Source organism: Vombatus ursinus, unplaced genomic scaffold (genome assembly GCF_900497805.2).
Source record: "Vombatus ursinus unplaced genomic scaffold, bare-nosed wombat genome assembly UNPS02009573.1, whole genome shotgun sequence".
Classification (NCBI taxonomy): Eukaryota; Metazoa; Chordata; class Mammalia; order Diprotodontia; family Vombatidae; genus Vombatus; species Vombatus ursinus.
The window spans coordinates 27,369,994-27,391,833 of NW_020949351.1; the positions used below are offsets into that span (position 1 = coordinate 27,369,994).

General features: G+C 36.0%; 1 protein-coding gene across 2 annotated transcripts in view; it reads left to right on the forward strand.

The window, feature by feature from the left end:
• RBFA (ribosome binding factor A) overlaps positions 1-12,462 on the forward strand; it is a 28,413-nt gene extending 15,951 nt beyond the window's left edge. For both annotated transcript variants that reach the window (XM_027852306.1, XM_027852307.1), the window contains exons 6-7: positions 2,888-2,958; positions 12,015-12,462. In XM_027852306.1, coding sequence (XP_027708107.1) covers positions 2,888-2,958; positions 12,015-12,456 — 513 coding nt within the window. In that variant the 3' untranslated portion in view covers positions 12,457-12,462. The remainder of the gene's footprint in view (positions 1-2,887; positions 2,959-12,014) is intronic.
• The last annotated feature ends 9,378 nt before the right edge of the window (positions 12,463-21,840 follow it).

Consider the following 21,840-nt stretch of genomic DNA (forward strand, 5'->3'; position numbering starts at 1 on the left):
ACATGAAATCAGTTCAAATGGTTCAGCACTTAAGAGAAAATACTAAGTAATCAATAAACATTTATTAAGTGCCTACTTTGTGCCAAAGATTCAAGGAAATAGTTTGAAAAACCTGACCGTTCCTCACAATATTGTGACATATAGATAGAATCTATGTAAATGCAAGTTTTAACATCAGCACTTGAGCCCATTTTAGGCTTACCAACATTATTAAAATTTGTAAATATAATTTTATCAGGGGTGGGGATCCTGCGGCCTCAAGGCCACATATAGCCTTCTAGTTCCTCGGGTGTAGCCTTTTGACTGAGTCCAAGTTTTACAGAACAAATCCTTTTATTAAGAGGATTTTTCCTGTGAAGTTTGGATTCTGTCAAAAGGCTGCACTTGAGGACCTAGAGGGCCACATGCGACCTCAAGGCCACAGGTTCCCCATCCCTGTTTTAGGTAATAACTTATCTCTGTATGATACTTTAAAGTTTATAAAGTACTCTTAAGACAGGTGGGATTGTGCAGGTATTGAAAGTATAAGGATTGCCATTTTGATGATTAAGAAACTCAGGCTTTAGAGATGAAGTGATACTAAAGGTGATGCAGCTAGAATTATGGAATCCTAGAGTTACATGGGACTGACCTCATTCATCTTTTCTAGCTCATACCTGAAGAGAAATATCTCCTTCAATATCCCTGTGGAATGATTACCTGATTCTTAATGATCTCCAGCAAATGGGACTCACTATCTTCTAGGACAGCCTGTTGTCTTTTTTTTTTTACAATTCTTATTTAGAAATTTTTTTCTTGCCTCTAGTCTAAACCTTCCTTTCTGCAGCTTATACTCATTGTTCTTTTGGCTCTGGGACCAAGCAAAATAAGTCTGATCCCTGTCTATAGGGAAGTCTTTTAGATATATGAAATGTCCATTAAATCCCTTTTAAGTTTTCTCATCTTTAGGATAAGCATCCTCAGTTCTTTCTATCAATCCTTCTATGATATGATCTTCAATATTCTCCCTCGTCACGCACTTTTGGACATATTCCAGCAGGCCTTAGAGTGTGGTTCTTGGATCTGCATTTAGTGTTCAAACATAGGTGTTTTCTGACCTGTGTAGGGTACAGAAGGATTTTCACATCCCTCTTTCTGGATACTATGCTTCTCTTAAGGCAACCTAGGAGCATTTGCTTTCTTTACTGCCATATTAAATTGTTGACACAGAACTTGTAGTCCACTAAACTTTCCAGTCTGTTTCAGACTATTCCCCCGTCTTGAACTTGTGAAGTTTGGTTTTTTTTTAAACTGAAGCATAGGACTTTATATTGATCTCTGTTAAATTTCATCTTATCAGATGAGGCTAATTGTTCTAGCCATTAAAAACCTTTTGGGTCCGCCTTTGTCATCTGCAAATTTGATAATCATACCATCTCTGCCATTGACCAAATCATGGATTACAATACCATCATAATACTACAAAACAGCCTAGGGCCCAGAACAGATCCCAGGGGCATTATTTAGAGATCTCTTTTCAGTTGACATTGGCTTGTCTTTTTGTTGGATCCTTCAGCCAGTTCCAAGTGGTATGTAGGGTGTTCTGGGGGGATGAGTACCTCTGATTTGAGGGCTTGCCTTCAAGCTCTTTTTAGGGTTGCTCATCCACTTTTGGTATCTACTTGTCACCCAGCTCTCACCTGTGACTTCAAGAAACTGTAGCTTGCACAGTAGCCACACTTCAGTAAAACCATCTGGGTAGACAGGCTAAAGCAGGTTGAGGGCAACTGATAGGCTTCAAACCCCTCTGAATTAGGGGGATGTCTACCCCAAGCATGTTGAGACTTCCCCTGGCAGAATGGTGGGATGAGAACAGTTTGTTCCAACAGCCACGAAGGCGGCTGAAGCAAGTGCTGTGAAGCGCTTAGAGCTTAGTCAGATATAAAAGATGACAGGGTCGTTAACTGTGTCCTGGGCCATTGCCAGTCATCTTGATTTTTGTCTTGCCACTGGACTTTAGTGACTCTGGAAGAGAGTGTGAGGCTGATGACTTTGCGCTACTCTGCCTCCCTTAAATCCAATTCCTGATCAAGTCAAGACCTCACCCTTGTGATGTCATTGGTCCTCTTTGAAACAAAGGATGAACAACAACAACATGCTAGAATTTTGTCAGAAATTGAAGTTCAGCTTTCTAGGCTATATAACTTAACTTTCACCCTTCTTTAAAAAAAATTAGGACATTTGTCCTTTCCTTCCCACTCCTTCCAGTACTCTCTCATCTTTCAAAGATTGTTGATAGCCATTCAGCAGTCATAACTGCCAGTCATTTCAGAATCCTTTATGTAGGTTCTCTCCCAGCTCCACTCCTGATTCTAAACTTTTCTACCTCCTAACTAGCAGTCTCTTAATCTGGTGATGTCTCCACTCCTTTGGTCTCTTTCTCTGATTTATGAGTTCCTGCTTGGGGAAGCACTCAGACTATCTGTGTTCACTTCTCTCCTGGCCCCACTCCTTATTCTTTGTACTTTTCTACCATTTGTCCCTCTTTCCTGCTCACTCTTATCAGTTGTCTTCCCCTGTTGAAACACAGATTAAAAATAATGGTTGAATAGTTCTGCCATTTCTCCATTGCCTGTTCTCTTCATCTTGTCTACCCCAAGCAGAGGTACTAACCCTGCTTTGATCTTCCTGTTAATTAAAACACAAACCAAAAAAAGTCACTTTGATTTTTCTTCAGGTAGTAAGTGAACTGGTCTTGGGTATATTAATAGCAATAAATTTGTTAAGTATTGTAGCTGAGACTTGAACCCAGGTCTCTCTTAATTGCAAGTTTAATGCTCTTTTCACTAGAGCTTTATAGATGTAAATGCTATCAAAATGTAGGTAACTATTTTAATTTATTTTTCAGGTAAATCGGTTATTGGAAATTGCTGACTTTGGACCCCCTGATGAAAAAGATTTGGCACAAAGTGACTCAAGGTAAATAGCCTGATATTTCCTCCCATGCTTAGCCTCAATTGAAGGCTGCTTTTATGTGTATGTGATGTTCCTAACACATGGTATAACTTCCTGTTGTACCAGAAGCATAATCAGAACCCTCTCAGTTAGCTATCTATCGTATAAACTTTTCAAGGCTTATGGTTTTATGGTTTTATATGATCTTGATAATTTTGCTACATTTTTAATATTTTGGTGTGATGTTCTTTCCATTTACATTGTTAAAGTTATTATGTATATTGTTTTTTGGCTCTACTTCGCCCTGCATCAATTCCTGTAGATATTTCTATGCTTCTCCACATTCATCACATTCAACATTTCTTACAGCATAGTAATATTCCATTGCATTCATGTAGCCATTCCCCAGTTGATAGGCATCTACTTTGTTTCCAGTTCTTAGTTACCACAAAAAAGTGCTGCTGTAAGTATTTCAGAATATATAGGGACTTTTTTCTTATTGATCACTTCCTTGGGGTATAAGCCCAGAAATGGAGTCTCTGGTTCAGAGGATATGGACATTATAGCTCTTTATTTGCATAATTCCAAATTGCTTTCCAAAGTGGTTGTACCATTTACAGTTCCACCAACAATGTATTAGTATACCTATCCTTGCACAACTCCTCCACCACTGACTTTTGCCATTTTTGTAATTTTTGTGAATTTGTGGCATATGAATAACACTTTTTTGCTTTGTTATTTCTTCATTTGTTATCTAATTTTTCTCTACATGGCAACAATTTAAATCATTGCTATATGTAAAAAAAATAATTTCAAGTAAGGTGAAGATATGCATGTGTATGTATTTACATATATACATGCATATATATGAAGTGGTATAGATTTTTTAGTTTAATAATTTATTTTTCCCCAATCACATGTAAAGACAATTTTTAACATTTTTTTTTTCAAATTTTGAGTTCTGAATTCTCTTCCTCTTTTCCCTTCCCCCCATTGAGAAGGCAAGTATTTTGATTTAGGTTATACATGTGTAGTCATGCAAAACACATTTCTATGTAAGTCATGCTGTGAAAGAAATCAGACAAATTTTTTTAAAAGTAAAGAAAAGTATCTTTGATCTGCATTCAGGCTGTATCAGTTCTTTCTCTGGTGATGGACAGCACCTTTCATCACAGATCCTTCAAAATTGTCTTAGATCATTGTATTGCTGAGAAGAGCTGAGTTGTTCACAGTAGATCATCATACATTATTGCTGTTACTGTGTACAGTGTTCTGGTTCTGTTCATTTCACCTTATATCAGTTCATGTAAGTCTTTCTAGATTTTTCTGTGAGCATCCTACTTGTCATTTCTTATAGTACAATAGTGTTCAATCACAATCATATACAACAACTTGTTCAGCCAATTGATGGACATCACCTCCATTTCCGATTCTTTGCCACCACTAAAAGAGCTGCTGTAAATATTTTTGTACTTATTTTTGTTTATCTCTTTGAGATACAGACCTAATATTCTAAGGCTATGAATATGCAGTCAAAGAATATGCATGGTTTTATAGCCCTTTGAACATAGTTCCAAATTGTTCTCCAGAATGGTTGAATCAGTATACAACTTCACCAACAGTGCATTAGTGTTTTAGTTTTCCCACATCCCCTCCAACATATATCATTTTCCTTTTCTGTCATATTGGCCAATTTGATAGGTATGTGGTGGTACCTCAGAGTTGTTTTAATTTCCATTTCTCTAATGAATAGTGATGTAGAGCATTTTTTCATATGACTATAGATAGTTTTTATTACTTTGTCTGAAAACTGCCCGTTCATATCCTTTGACCATTTATCAATGAGAAATGTCTCTTATTTCTATACATTTGACTCAGTTTTCTCTGTTTGAGAAATGAGGTCTTTATCAGAGAAGCTTACTGTAAAAAATTTTTCACTGTAATGATTACTAACTATATATTTCCCTCTATCCTATTTTGCCTCTGTTTATCCTACCCTCTCCTTTCACCCTGTTCATTCTCAAAAGTGTTTTACTTCTGGCTTTTACCTCCTCCCTTCTATCAGCCCCCCTCCACCATCATCCTTTCTCTTATCACCTTCCCCTCTTATTTTCTGTATGATAAGATAGATTCTATACCCGACTGAGTGTGTATGTTATTCCGTCTTTGAGCCAGTTCCAATGAGAGTAAAGTTCATATGCTTTCTCCCTCACCCATCTTCCACCTTCTTCCCCTTCACTGTAAAATCTCGTTCGGGCTTCTTTTATGTCAGATAATTTACCCCATTCTGTCTCTCCCTTTCCCTTTCTCCCAGTGCTTTCTTCTTTTTCACCCCTTAATTTTATTTTTTTAGATCATCATCTCATCGTATTCAGCTCACACCTGTGCCCTTTGTCTATGTATGTTCCTTCTAACTGCCATAATAATGAGAAAGGTTTTAGGAATTACAAGTATCATTTTTCCATGTAGGAATGTAAACAGTTTAACCTTAGGACAGTGAATTCGTTTTGATTTCTCTTTCCTGTTCACCTTTTTATGCTTCTTTTGAGTCTTATATTACAAAGTCACATTTTATATTCAGCTCTGGCCTTTTCATGAGGAATGCTTGAAAGTACTCAATTTTGGGGGCAGCTCAGTGGCACGGTGGAAAGAACACGGCTCTGGAGTCAGGACGATATGAGTTTAAATCCGGCCTCAGATACATAATACTTCCTAGCTGTGTGACTCTGGGCAAGTCACTTAACACCAATTGTCTCACTGAAAAAAAAAAAAGAAAAAGAAAGTCTTCAATTGCATTTCATTATACCTACTTTTTCCCCTGAAGGATTATGGTCAGTTTTGCTGGGTAGGTGATTTTTGGTTGTAATCCTTGGTCTTTTTGCTCATATCCAAGCCCTCTGATCCTTTAAGGTAGAAACTGCTAAATCTTGTGCTAGTCTGAGTGTGGCTATACAATATTTGAATTGTTTCTTTCTGGCTGCTTGCAATATGTTCTTCTTTATGTGGGAGCTCTGGAATTTGGCTATAGTATTTCTGGGAGTTTTCATTTTGGGATCTCTTTCAAGAGGTGATTGATGGATTCTTTCCATTTCTATTTTGCCCTCTGGTTCAAGGGTATCAGGGAAGTTTTCCTGAATAATTTCTTGAAAAATGATGTCTAAGGGCAGCTCAGCAGATCTACAAGGATCAGAGCATAATCCTACTATGTGCCTAACACTTAATAGTGTTCAAAAGATGGATTGGGGGGTAGCTAGGTGGCGCAGTGGATAAAGCTCTGGCCTTGGAGTCAGGAAGACCTGAGTTCAAATCCAGCCTCAGACACGTAACACTCACTAGCTGTCTGACCCTGGGCAAGTCACTTAACCCTATTACCTCATCCAAAAAAAAAATGATGTCTAGACTCTTTTTTTCATCATGAATTTCAGGTAGTTTGATAATTCTTATATTATCTCTCCTGTATCTATTTTCCAGGTTATTTGTTTTTCCAGTGAAATACTTCACATTTTCTTCTGTTTTTTCATTCTTTTCGTTTTGTTTTGTTTTTTGATGTCTCATCAAGACATTAGCTTCCGCTTGCCCAATTCTAATTTTTAAGGAATTATTTTCTTTAGTGAGCATTTGGACTTCCTTTTCCATTTGGCCAGTTCTACTTTTTAAGGAGTTCTTCTCTTCAGTAAATTTTTTAATGTCTTTTTCCATTTGATCATTTCTACATTTCAAGATATTTTTCTCTTCTTTGGGTTTTTGTGCCTCTTTTACAATTTGGCCTATTGTGTTTTTTAAGGTATTTTTTTCTTCAGTATTTTTTGTGCCTCCTTTACCAAGCTATTGACTCTTTTTTCGTGATTTTCTTGCCTCACTCTCAATTCTCTTTCCCATTTTTCTTCTACCTCTCTTACTTGATTTTTAAAATCTTTTTTGAGCTCTTCCATGGTCTGAGGCCAATTCATAGTTTTCTTTGAGGCTTTGGATGTAGGAGCTTTGACTTCGTTGTCTTCTTCTGAGTTTATATTTTGATCTTCCCTGCCCCCAGAGTAACTTTCTATAGTCAGGATCTTTTCTGCTGTTAGCTCATTTTCCAGCCTATTTCTTGACTTTTAACTCAATGGCAAAGTGGGGAACTGCTTCTCAAGTGGAAGGGTCACTGTCCCAAGCTTCAGGTTTTTTATGCAGCTGCATTCAGAGGTAATTCTGGAGACCTGTAAGTTTTTGGTTCTTCTAAGGAGGTATGATCTAGGGAGAGGTGTGTTTACTGCTTTCCTCTACTGTGCATTACTCTGTGAGCATCCACAAGTACTCTTTTCCACCCTGGAACTGTGACCAGGGTTCCAGCTCTTCTATCATCACAAACTCTGGTGTAGTAGTACTTCTCCTTGACCTGGGACTGAGATCCAGGACTGTGACCCAGATCCAAATATGGGTAACGTAATAGAGTCCTGCCCCTGGTGCTAACAAAGGGACCCTTGTAATCTTCTGACCAGTTGTCATCAGACCCCCTCACCGTCTGTGGACTGAGAGGTCCAGAAACCACCAGTGCTGTCATAGATTGAGTTGCCCTGAAGGCGTGCTCCTGATTTGCTGGGGCCTGCTTTGCGCTAGCACAGCCTGTGTTGGACTGCACTCCACTCTGCCTTGGTACAACAGATCTTTCCTGCTGACCTTTTAAGTTGTCCTGGGCTGGAAAATTTTTTCAATCTAACCTTTTTTGGATAGTTTTATTAATGGGTTCTGCTGCTCTAGAATTTGTTTGGGGAAATTATTTAAAGGTGTTTGGAGGGATTTGAGGAAGAGCTCAAGTGAGTCCCTGCCTTTTCTCCACATTGTGACTCTGCCTCCCTTCCTGATCCCTTGAAGTGATACAGATTATGATCATGGACTGTCATAAATGTGCAAGAGCTGATCTACAAGGATCATAGCATAATCCCACTATGTGCCTAACACTTAATAGTGTTCAAAAGATGGGTTAGGGGGCAGCTAGGAGGTACAGTGGATAAAGCTCCAGCCTTAGAGTCAGGAGGACCTCAGTTCAAATCCAGCTTTCAGACACATGACACTTACTAGCTTTGTGAACCTGAGCACGTCACTTAACCTGGATTGCCTCACCAAAAAAAAAAAAAAAGTTGGGTTGGCTGCTTGGCCAGGGTGGGAGATGATAGATGGACAGCCAGATGCATAGATCTACTCTACTTAGCCTCTCAGTATCAGGAAAAATTAAGGATTGTCTCTAGTACATTGAGTAATTCTCCGTTGTGAATGTGTAAGAGAACATAGATATAGAATTGCACAGGAGATAGATATGGATGGGTTGTGATCTGCTTTGTGGGTGGAAGTTTCCAAGTCCATGAAATCACAGATCCATTTGAGTCTATGCTAGACACTTGGGATACAAAGAGAAAAATGGAATAGTCACTCCCTTCAATGAGTTTGCTTACATTCAGTTTGGAGAGACAACTTGTACATATATAGGTATAGATATAGATATAGATATAAATTAGACAAGGTGATTTTTGGAGAGAGGGTATTAGGAGCTAGGAGAATTAGTAAAGGCTTTATATTGAAGTTATCATGTGAGTTGCCTATTTTTCTTTGGCCAAAATAATTTTTTTCTATTTTTTAAAAATTACATTTTAATTTTTTTCAATGATAGTCTGCCTTCTTTCCTTTCTATCTCATTCCCTTCCCACTCCCATTGAGAAAGAAAAACAAAATCCCTATTACAGACGTGTATAACCAAACAAAATAAATTCCCTTATTGGCCATATCCAAAAATATGTGTCTCATTCTACACTTTGAGTCTGTTACCTGTTAGGAGGTGGATAGCATCATGAATCCTCTGGAATTATGGTTGGTTATTGCATTGATCAGAGTTCTAAAGTCTCAGAGTTGTTTGTCTGTACAATAATGTAATTTGTATAAATTGTTCTCTTGACCTCCTCTACATAACTTCATAAAAGTCTTTCCAGATTTCTCTAAAACCATCCCTTTCATCATTTCTTGTAAGTCCAACAGTATTCCATTACATTCATCTACCATATCTGGTTTAGCCATTCCCCAATTGATGACCCACCTCCTAGTTTCTAGTTCTTTGCCATCACAAAGAGAGCATCTATAAATATTTTTGTATATTTGGGTCTTTTTCCTCTTTGCTTGATTTTTTTGGGATATGAACCTAGTAGTTTTATTAATGAGTCAAAAGAGTTTACACAGTTTCGTAAGTTTTGGGTCACATTCCAAATTTTTTTCTGGAATGGCTAGACTAGTCCATAGCTCCACTAATGGTTCATTAATGTGTTTTTCCACAGCCTTGCCAGAATTTTTCATTTTCCATTTTTTGGTCACCTTTGCCAATCTGATGGGTGTGAGGAAGAACCACAGAGTTGCTTTAATTATGCTTTTCTAATTATTATTAGTTTAGAGCAATTTTTATGTGGCTATAGATAGCTTTCTTTGAAAAGTGCCTGTTCACGTGTTTTGACTATTGATGAATGGCTCTTATTCTTATAATTTTGAATCAGTTCCCTGTGTATCTTAAAAATGAAACCTTTGTTAGAGAAACTTACTGCAAAGATTTTTCCCCCCTTACCTGATTCACATGAGTTATGTCTTAAAAAAAACTTAGGGATTTTAAGACTTAAAGTGAGGAGGAGTATGCACAGGCTTGGAGACAGGATATGATGCAGTGTGTCTTGTGATAGAAAAAAGTCAGTTTGTTTTGTAGAGGGTGTGAAGGAGAGTAATGTGTAATAAGACTGATAAGGTAGACTGGGGCCAGGTTGTGAAGGGTTTTAAATGCTAAATAATTTATATTTACTCTTGATGAATTTATTGAGACCAGGCCTTTAGGAAAATCACTTGAACCTGTGTAGTGGATGAATTAGAGTGCTGTGAGACTTATCTGGAATTTTTTTTAAAGCTTTTTGAAAAGACATTTATTCAAATGGCAAGCATAGAACAGTAGTTACAAAGTATGCCCTCTAAACATCCATGGAGGGTGAAGTAGGGAGAGTGGGCACAAACTTAATGTGATGCAAGTGAGGAATAGTCAGTCAACAAGTATTTATTATGGGCTTACTTATTATGTGCCAGGTATTGTGCTCAGTTCTAGGGATACAAATATTTATTTATTTTTTTTGGTTAGGCATTGGGGCTAAGTGACTTGCCCAGGGTCACACAGCTTCTAGGGATACAAATAGAAGCAAAAAAGAAAGCTGGTCTCTGCCTTCAAGAAGTTTGCATTCCTATGGAGGAAGACAACATATAAAAGGGATATGAAAAGCAAGGATTGGGGAAGGTAGAAAGGGTGCATTGGAGGGGGAGGGGATGATCTGCATAAGGGTATAATGGCATGGCTGCAAAGTCCAGAAAGTCAGAAGCAAAGCCAGGATTTAAATGAAAGAAGCCTGGCTTGGGCCCCTCCCCAAAATGTATATATACCCTGGGGGGAATTCACTAAAGGGAACAGGAGACTTGCAGGGGTAGAGTTCCGGGGTCAGAAGGAAACTGAGGCAGAGGGGCCACATGTAAAGAATCTGAAACAGAGGGAATAAAGGAAACACTTATAGGGAACCTAGGTTAAGGTACCTTACAACTCTAGAATAGCAGGGCCTCCATCTCTTTCTTTTTCTAGGGAGCCCTTACAAAGGGCATACCCTTACAAGGTTGCCCTTACCCCATATGGACAATCAATGACTTTAAGCTACATTTTGAACATTTTCCTTTTTTGTATCTCATAGATTGTTAATAATGATGTCTAGGGCAAGGAGTAAAGTACCCATTCCTTCCTTTATTCTAGACTTTCCTAGCTAAAGAGAAATAGCACTTTACAGTATAAGTAACCTCCTACAGATCTTGTGGCTAAGGCTGATATTTTTAATGGCACCATTAAAGTGAATCCAGTGGATTTGAGCTCAGTAATAGTGTGTATTCTGAATAAAGACAGGACGGTTTCCAGTCAATTAAAGAAATTTATGTTAAGAGATACTGACCTTCATATATTATTATAATATATGGTACTTGGCAACAAACAAAACAATACCAGTTGGCTTTCCATGATACGTTACTTGCTGCAATACAATTTATAACTATCAAATGATAGAGGAAGGAAAATAAGAAATCAATTGCTAAAGAGTTCTGCATCTAGGTTTTTTCAAAATGTATATTAATAGCTTTTGTTTTTACTTTGTTTCTGAATATGTCCCTTTCCCGTTTGCTACTGAATGACCTATCCCTGTCACAAAGAGAAAAGGAATTGAGTTCTGCAAAACTAATCAACACACCAACGAAGTCTAGCAGTATATACAGTTCCATGCTCATTTAGTCTCCCACTATGCCTAGAAGAGTAGAAGGTATATCTTCTAGTATAAAAGGGACTGAGTGCACAGTTTGGGATTGGGGCTGCTTTCTGTTTATCCTTTCTGTCGTACCACATGCATATGTGGGTGGCTGTGTTGAGCCCTTTCCCTCTGACTACTAAGAAATGATCTTTTCAGCAAAAAAGAATCAAATAATAAACACCCTTAAACCACATGGAAAACACATCCTACAATTACAGTCCAGTGTGTTTTTTCTTTTAAGAGCAGAGCCTCAATTCTGTTGGTGATCAGATGAGATACAGTTTGTTTGTAGCGAATTTTCTTTCACGTCATGTCCATGTAGCAGAGGACTTAATGGCTTTGAAAGGGAAGACAACATTGTCCCTCTTTTTCTTAACTGTTCTTGGTTGAGTACCCTTAAAGTTAATGGGTAGTTCAATTCACTTGATTCATCTGGCATGTATAAGTACAAAAAATTCATTTGGAGTGCGTTTAATGAGGTATTGAGTGGCTTTGTAGAAATGTGCTCAACAAAATCACGTGTATGGTCATAAAGTGCTCAGGCTGACTAATTCTGAAGCAAAAGTAATGGCATAAAAATTGTTAGCTTTCTTGCTACATTTTTGGTTCTTCATTATAACCCTAAGTAGTGTTTTATGAAGGTATGTGCATAAATGGGTTAATATATAGAGTATTTTAATGTAGAGATGTTTAAAGAGGTAGATTATGCTGTTGATTAATGATTTCTTTTTTTTCTGAAATTCACAGTGAACATAAGGCTTCAGCAGCTTTTGTATCATCTCGTGTGTCAGAATCCACCGTTCAACCAAGTCTCTTTGGAATTGACCATGAGGCACTCCACAAACAGATAATGGAGTACAAAAGAAACAAAGGGAAAGGGCACGAAGGTGTAAGCATTGCGAGTGCAGAGCAAGAGCAGGAGCAGGTAGCCATGCTGCAGAAGCAGGTGAGGAAGAAAATGAAGAAGGCAAAGCATCCCATGGATGATGACATTACCCCCCAGGAATATTTCCTCAACAGATATTATGATAATCAGCCGGATAATGATGATACACTTTTTGAAAAACATAAACCAGAGTATGAATTGCAGGAAGCATTAGAGAAATTGGAGTTAGAGGATAATAGTGTTTGTAAAGAACAAAGTTCATTAACTATAGTTCTTGGAGAAAATAAACTTAAGAAGTGTTAACTTTTCTGACAGTTTTTTTTTTAATTTGGTTTGGTTTGCTATTTAACATTAAACTGGTCCTAAAAATCTACTCCTGTGCTATCATTGTGCATTTTATTATTATGCTCCTATTTTGAAAATTAAAAGTACATTTCTCCATTTTCAAAATTGGGAAGTCAGTTAAGGAGACACATCAAAAATTTCAGGGAAGAGTAAATATGAGTTGGTCAAGAAAAGAAATCAGTTATTTCTTCTGATCTAAGCTGGAATCTGGTTTATTACCATCCTGCTATAGATTTTCATTAAATGTCTATAGCTCATTTGTGGATTTAAGCCTGCTTTACTGTGTAAGGAAAATTTGGAAGATTGCTTTCTCTCCTTTTCCCTCTCTATTGTCTTAATCATTGCAATTGAAAAGTATGTTAAGTGTTTGGTTATGTATAGTGCTAGGCAGAGGGTATTCGCCAGAAGAACCCTAGCCTTGGTAAGAAGCTTTCTTACTAATACAAGAACTTTAAAGAAACAACTCTGCAGGTGTTAGTATAAACACATGGAGTCAAAGATGAGCTGTAGCAGAAAGAAATGATAAACTTGGAATGTAGTTCTCTGTGACCTTGAGCAAGTTAATTCACTTCTCTAGGCATCATTTTCCTCAGTTGTAAAATGAGGGAGTTGGACTAGATCTCTAAAAGCTCCTTCCAGCCTAAGACCTTTGATCATAGAGAGTATTTTAATCCCACTTCTCAATTGAACTTTCCAAGGTGATTAATGTATCTGCTGAAGCTCTCTTAGAAAATTCTGTTAACCTTTTATCGTGGGAAGAGAGGGGGAGCCAAATTCTCTTGCCTCAAAATAAAGTTATAGGGGGCATTTGGATTTATGTCACCCTCAACTTAGACTGGCTAGTTGGAAATAGGGCTTAACTGATAATAGTAAAATTGATTAATAGATAATAATTGGAAGAAATAAAAATAATAAAATATATCGTCTAGTATAAAAGAAACTGAGTGCAGAGTTTGGTAGGCTTTCAAGACCACTTCATTGCTGTTCATCTGTTCCTGAGAAGTATCTCATTATTTTAAGCCATGTGCCCTGAAAATAATCTGTCATTTATAGTACATTGTTACTCTGAAACTTTAGAGTAAGTTGCCAAAATATCTATTACATGTTATGAGTTCAGGTATTGTATATGCTTTGAGTGTAAACTTAAACGTTCTCTTAATTTTTATTGCCTGACTCTCCAAACTTTCACATTAGCCTGACTTTGCATTTAATAAGATGAGATATTGATGGTAATGCACAGAATTGATAGTAGCCTCAGAGGAAATTCAGGCTCAGGCAAAACATAGTTATCTTCACATATTTAAAGGGTTATCACAGAAGGATTAAATTTATTCTGTTGGGCCCCAAAGGGCAAAACTAGAGCCTATGAATGAAGATAATGGATAGATTATTTTAACTCAATACAAGGAGAAACTTTATAACAGCAATTCAAAAATGGAATGGGTGAGGCTTGTAGGTAATGAGTTCCCTGTCACTGTGTATGTTCAAAAGTGGTTGGGTGATCACTCATTTAAGATTCATATCTAGAAACCCATGTAGTTAAAATTAGAAGAGAAACATAACTGGGGAGAAATTTTTTGCAGCAAGTTTCTCTGGTAAAAATATGACAACCAAGATATGAAAGGAACTGATTGAAATTTGTAAAACTAAGCCATTCCCTAATAATCACCAAAGACATGAACAAGCAGTTTTCAAAGGAATAAGTCCAAACTATCAACAAACAAATGAAAAAATGCTCCAAAGCACTAATTATCAGAGAAATACGTATTAAAGAAGTTGGTTCCACCTTATACCCAGCAATTTGGTAAAGATGACAATAACTGAAAATGACATGGTTGGGGAGGAGTGGGGAGACCAAGAAAACAGGTGCACAAATGCCCTGTTTCTTCTACAGGAGCCTTTCCAACCCTTTTTAATTATAGCAACTTCCCTCTCATTTACTTTCTATTTATCCCATATTGTAATTTTTTTTAGGTGTATACATTTGCTTGTTTTCCTGTTAAATTGAAAGCCCTTGAAGGCAGAGATTGTCTTTTTGTGCCACTAGCACATAGCACAGTGTTTAGCACATAGTGGGCATTTAATAAGTTTATTGACCATTGGTAGAGCTGTGAATTGCTCCATACTCAGGAATTTGAAACTGCCCCAAAATAGACTAAATTGTGCATACTCATTCACCCAGTTATGCTACTACTAGGCTTATAACCCCAAAGTATATTTTGAAAAAGGAAAAGGACCCATATGTACAAAAATTTTTGTAGTAGCAAAAAACTTGAAACTAGAAATGGGGAGTACCATCTATTGAAGAATGGCTAAACAATTTATGGTATGTTAGTATAATCCAACTGTGCTAAAAGAAACGACTGAATGAACAGTTTCAGGGAAAACTGGAAAGACCTGTATGAACTGATGCAGAGTGAAGTGAATAGAACCAGGAGAACAGTTTATACAATAACATTATAAGGAAAAACAACTTTGAAAGACTTGAGAACCAGTGCAATTCATGTAGTTTATAACATCATAAAGAAAAATAACTCTGCAAGAATTGAGAGTTAATGTGACAATTTCAGAGTATTGAAGATAACAGTATGCCACCCACCTGATAGTTAACTCAAGATGGAGAAACATAAAGCTCATATGGGCAGTGAGTACTGGAATTGCCCTGAAAGTTCCACAGGCAGCTAATTGTGCTCTGTACTTCTCTATTTAACACACAGTCTACTGGAACTTCTTGATCTGTGGATCTCTAAAGGACTCCATTAGTTCTGTGAGTTTCTGTTTTGTGTGGGGGAGTATATAGGTGATTCTTTACATCATCTAGTAGGAGGGCAGAGCCAAGGTGGCAGAGTAAGACAGGGACTTGCTTGAACTCTCCCAAATTCACTTCCAAACAACTATAAAATACTACTTCAGAATGAATTCTGGAGTGGCAGAATCAACCAAAGAACCGGGTGAAACAATATTCCAGCCCAAGACAACTTAGAAGATTGGCAGGAAAAGTCTGTCTCACTCAGGTAAAAGGAGAGCACAGTACAGCGCAGGCAATGTCTGGGCAAGCCAACAGCAGGCTGTGCTCCAGCAAGCCAGTAGTGAGGCCCTGAGCCATGGAACAGGCCAGCAATAAGGCCCCTCAATCCTGATGAACAGAGCTTAAGACAGTGCCCATTCAACCCCAGGAACAGAGCCCAACTTTAACATAAAATTAAAACTCATGGAATAGGCTATAAAAAGCAAAAAACAAAAAACCAACAACAAAAAAAACCTGACAATAGGAAGTTACTATGGTGACAAGGAAGATCAAAACACAAACTCAGAAGACAGTATTGTCAAAATAGTTGCATGCAAAGACGCAAAGGAAAATGTGAATTGGTCTCAGTCCCAAAAAGAATCAAAAGAGTTCAAAAAGGAATTTAAAAATCAAATAAGAGAGGTAGATGAAAAAAAAATGAGTGATGCAAGAGAATTGTAAAAAAAGTCAACAGCTTGGTAAAGGAAGCAAAAAAATGGGGAAAGATTTACAAAAATTTACTGAAGAAAACAGCTCCTTCAAAAGTAGAATTGGCCAAATGGAAAAGGAGATACAAAAGCTCATTGAGGAATAACGCCTTAAAAATTAGAATTGGGCAAGGGGAAACTAATGACTTTATGAGGCATCAAGAAACAATAAAACAAAGTCAAAAGAATAAAAGAATTAGAAGAAAATGTAAAATATCTCATTGGAAAAATAACTGACCTGGAAAATAGATCCAGAAAGAATTATTGGACTACTCATAGCCATAATGAAAAAAAGAGCCTTCATATCACATTTCAAGAAACTATCAAGAGGAACTGCCCTGATATCCTTGAACCAGAGGGTAAAATAAAAATGGAAAGAATCCACTAATCACCTCCTGAAAGAGATCCTAAAATGAAAACTCCCAAAATTAATTTTAGAGTTCCCAGATCAAAGAGAAAATACTGCAAGTAACCGGAAAGAAACAATTCAAATTTCATGGAGCCACAGTCAGGATTACATAGGATTTAGCAGCTTCTACCTTAAAGGAACAGAGGGCTTGGGATATGATATTCCAGAAGGCAAAGGAGCTAGGATTACAACCAAGAATCACCTACCCACCAAAACTGAATATAATTCTTCAGGGAGAAAAATAGATATTCAATGAAATTGATGATGTTCAAGCATTCCTAATGAAAAGACCAGAGCTGAACAGAAATTTTGATTTTTTAAATACAAGATTCAAGAAAAGCATAAAAAGATAAACAGGAAAGAAAAAACATAATGAATTCAGTAAGGTTAAACAGTTTAAATTCCTACATGGGAAGATACTTGTAACTCTTAAGAACTTTATCACTATTAGACCAATTAGAAGGAGTATCCATAGACAGAGGGTGGAGGTGTATGTTGACTATGATGGGATGATGTCCAAAAAAAAATAAAATTAAGGGGTGAGAAAAGATTGCACTGGGAGAAGAAGAAAGGGAGAGGCAGAATGGGATGAATTGTGTCACAGGAAGAGGCACAAAAAAACTATTACAGTGGAGGGAAAGATGGGGATGGCAGTGGTGAGCGATGCTTGGACCTTACTCTCATCGGAATTGGCTCAAAAAGGCAATAACATACACACTCACATAGAAATCTCTTACCCTATAAGAAAGTAAGAGGGGAGGGGATAAGAGAAGGGGGGGAGACTGATAGGAGAGCAGACTGGGGAAGATGGTGGTCAGAAGAAAAGCATTTGTGAAGAAGGATAGGAGCAAAGGAGAGAGAGAGAGAGAGAGAATAGGATGGAGGGAATACACAATAATCATAACTCTGAATGTGAATGGGAGGAACTCAGAAAATGGAAGTGGATGGCAGAGTGGATTAAAAATCAGAATACTACAATATGTTGTTAACAAGAAACACACCTGAAGCAGAGAGACATATATAGAGTTAAAATAAGGGGCTGAAGCAGAATCCATTATGCTTTAGCTGAATTTAAAAAAAAAATAATAAAGCAAGGTTGGCAATCATGATCTCAGAGAAAGCAAAAGCAAAAATAGATCTAATTAAAAGAGACAAGGAAAGGAGCTACATCTTGCTAAAAGGTACCATAGACAATGAAATAACATCAGTACTAAACATATGCATCAAATGGTAGAGCATCCAGATTTTTAAAGAAGTTAAATCTATTACAGGAGGAAACAGTCAATAAAATTATGCTAGTGGGGACCTCAACTTTTCACTCTCAAAGCTAGATAAATGTAACCAAAAAATAAACAAGAAAGAAGGTAAGGAGGTGAATAGAATTTTAGAAAAGTTACATGTGATAGCCTGTGGAGAAAACTGAATGGGAATAGAAAGGAATATACCCTTTTTCTCAGTGGTACATGGCACCTACATAAAAATTGGCTATTGGGGCATAAACACCTCACAATCAAATGCAAAAAAAAGCAGAAAAGTAAATGCATCCTTCTCACATCATACTGCAATAAAAGTCATATTCATTAAAGGGCCATAGAAAGAAAGTTTAAAAATTAATTGGAAATTAATCTAATTCTAAAGAATGTGTGGGTCTAAGAACAAATAATAGAAACAATCAATAATTTCATTAAAGAGAATGTCAACAATGAGACAATATACCAAAATTTATGGGATGTGGCCAAAGCACTACTTCAAGGAAAATTTATATCTCTAAATGCTTACCTCAATAAAAAAGAGAAAGAACAGATCAATGAATTGAGCATGAAACTAAAAAAAAAAAACTAGAAAAATAACAAATTAAAAATTCCCAGTTAAACACCAAATTGGAAATCCTGAAAATCAAAGGAGAGATTAATAAATTTGAAAGTAAGAAAATGATTGAACTAATAAATAAAACTAAGATCTGGTTTTAAAAAAAACAACAAAATAGATTAACTATTAGTTAATTTTATTTTAAAAAGAAGAAAACCAAATTACTAATATCAAAAATGAAAACAGTGAATTCACCACCAATGAAGAGGAGATGAAAGCAATTATTCAGAGCTGTTTTGCCCAATTATAAGCCAACAAATCTGACAATCTAAGTGAAATGGATGAATATTTACAAAAATATGAATTGCCCAGATTAACAGAAGAGGAAACAGAATGCCTAAATAATCCCATCTTAGAGAAAGAAATTGAACAATTCATCAATGAACTCGCTAAGAAAAAAATCTCCAGGGCCAGATGGATTCACAAGTGAATTCTACCAAATATTTAAAGAACAATTAATTCTGTTACTGTATAAACTATTTGGAAAAAATAGGCAAAGAAGCAGTCCTATCAAATTTCTTTTATGACACAAACATGGTGCTAATACCTAAATTAGGAAGAGCATAAACAGAGAAAGAGAACTACAGACCAATTTACTTAATGAATATTGATGCAAAAATTGTAAATATTAGCAAGAAAATTATAGTAATATATCAGAAAGATCATACATTGTAATCAGATGAGATTTATGCCAGGAAAACAGGGCTGGTTCAATATTAGGAAAACTATCAGCATAATTGACCATAAAAATAACAAAATCAACAAAAATCATATGATTACCTCAACAGATGCAGAGAAAGATTTTGACAAAATATAACATCCGTTTCTATTAAAAACACTAGAGAACATAGGAATAAATAGAACTTTCTTTAAAATGACAAATAGAATCTATCTAAAACCAGCAGTAAGCATTATCTGTAATGGAGATAAGCTAGAAGCCTTCCCAGTAAGATCAGGGGTGAAACAAGGATGCCCATTATCTCTACTATTATTCAATATTATACTAAAAATGTTAGCTATAGCAATAAGAGAAGAAAAAAATTAAATAAAAATAGGCAATGAGGAAACAAAATCACTGTTTGCAGAAGATATGGTATACTTGGATAATCCTAGAGAATCAACTAAAAAACTAGTTGAAATAATTAGCAATGTAAGCAAAATTGCAGAATATAAAATAAACCCACATAAATCATCAGTATTTCTATATATTACCAACGAAGTCCAGCAGCAAGAGATAGAGAAATTCCATTTAAAATAACCATAAACAAGTATTTTACCTGCCAAATGTATCTGCCAAGATAAACCCAGGAACAATATAAATACAATTGCAAAATACTTTTCACACAAATAAAGTCAGATCTAAATAACTGGAGAAATATTCATTGCTCGTGAGTAGGCTGAGTCAATATAGTAAAATGACAATTCTATATAAATTAACTTACTTATTCAGTGCCATGTTTAAAAACTACCCCAAAATTATTTTATACAACTAGAAAAAAATAACAAAACTCATCTAGAAGAACAAAAGGTCAAGAATATCAAGAGAATTAATGAAAAAAATAAGAAGGAAGGTGGTCTATCTGTACCAGATCTCAAACTACATTATAAATCAGTTATTAAAATAATCTGGTACTGGCTAAGAAATAGAGTGGTGGATCAGTGGAAGAGATTAAGTACATAATATGCAGCAGTCTAGTATTTGATAAATACAAAAACCTAAACTTTTGGGACAAGAACTTACCACTTGACAAAAACTGCTGGGAAAACTGGAAAACAGTATTGTAGAAATTGGGTAGAGAACAACATCTTCTACCATATACCAAGATAAGGTCAAAATGAATAAATGATTTAGACATAAAAGGTGATTCCATAAGCAAGTTAGGGTAGCATGGAATAGTTTACCTGTCAGATCTATGGAAAAGGGAAAAATTTAGGACCAAACAAACAACACAGAGCATTACAAGATGTGAATTGGATAATTTTGATTATATTAAATTTAAAAGGTTTGGCACAAATAAAACCAATGCAACAAAGATTAGAAGGAAAGCAGAAAGCTAGGGAAAAAATTTTTACAACAAGTATTTCTGATAAAGACTTATTTCTCAAATATATAGAGAACCGAGTCAAATTTGTAAGAATACAAGTCATTTCCCAATTGATAAATGGTCAAATGGTATGAACAGGCAGTTTTCAAAGAAATCAAATTTATAGTTACGAAAAAATGCTCTAAATCACTATTGATTAGAGAAATGCTAATTAAAATAACTCTGAGTTACCACTCCATACCTATTAGATTGGCTAATATGACAGAAAAGGAAAATGATAAATATTAGAAGATATGTGGGAAAATTGAGACACTAATGCGTTGGTGTTGTGACCTGATCCATTCATTTTAGGGAGAAATGTGGAACTATGCCAAAGGCAATCAAACTGTGCCACATCCTTTTATCTAGCAATACTACTATCAGGTCTGTATCCCAAAGAAAGAAATGCAAGGGGGTGGGGAGAAATACGTATTTGAACAAAAATATTTATAACAGCTCTTTTTGTAGTGGTAAAGAATTAAAAATTGAGGAGATGCCCATCAATTGGGGAATGGTTGAACAATTTGTGGCATATTATTGCGATGGTATATTATCATGCTATAAGAAATGATAAGCAGGATTCTTTTAGAAAAACCTGGAAAGACTTACATGAACTAAGGCAAAGTGAAGTGAACAGAAGCAGGAGAACAATGTACACAATAACAGCAACATTGTGATATGATCAACTGTGAATGACAGCTATTCTCAGGAATACAATGATCCAAGGCAATCCCAAAGGACTCATAATGAAAAATGCTATGTATCTCCAGAGAAAGAACTGATGAAATCTGAATACAGATTGAAGCATACTATTTTTCACTTTCCTTATTTTTTTGTTTTTTTATGTTTTCTTTCATAACATAACTAATGTGAAAATACATGTTACATGATTACACATGTATAATCCATATCAAATTGCAGACTGCTTCAGGGAGGGGAGAGGGAAAAGAGAATTTGGCACTCAAATTTAAAAAAAAAATGAATGTTAAATATTGTTATTACACGTAATTGGGGAAAAAATATCATCTAGTAGAATAGTGCATCTCTAAGCCCCTATTGAGTATCTTCCATTTTTCCATAATCTCTCCTTTCCACACATGAGGTCAAATAGCTTAGCATCCAAACACTAAATAAGGGAGTTCATTGAACTGAAGGGAGAAATAGTAAAACTATAATGCAGGCGTCTCAATAGACCAGTTTAGATCTAAGCAAATCTAACCAAAAGATAAACAAGAAAGAAGTTAAAGACTTAGAAAAATTAGAGATGATAGACCTCTGGCAATTATTGAATGGGATTAGAAAAAGAATTTACATGCTTCTGAACTGATAAAACATCTTTACAAACACTGACAGTATATTGGGGTGTAAAGACCTTATGAAAAAAGTAAGTACTTATAATTTGACAAAAGCTACTGGGAAAACTAGGAGGCAGCTTGACAGAAATTAGGTATTGACCAATATTTCATGCCATATACCAAAATAAAA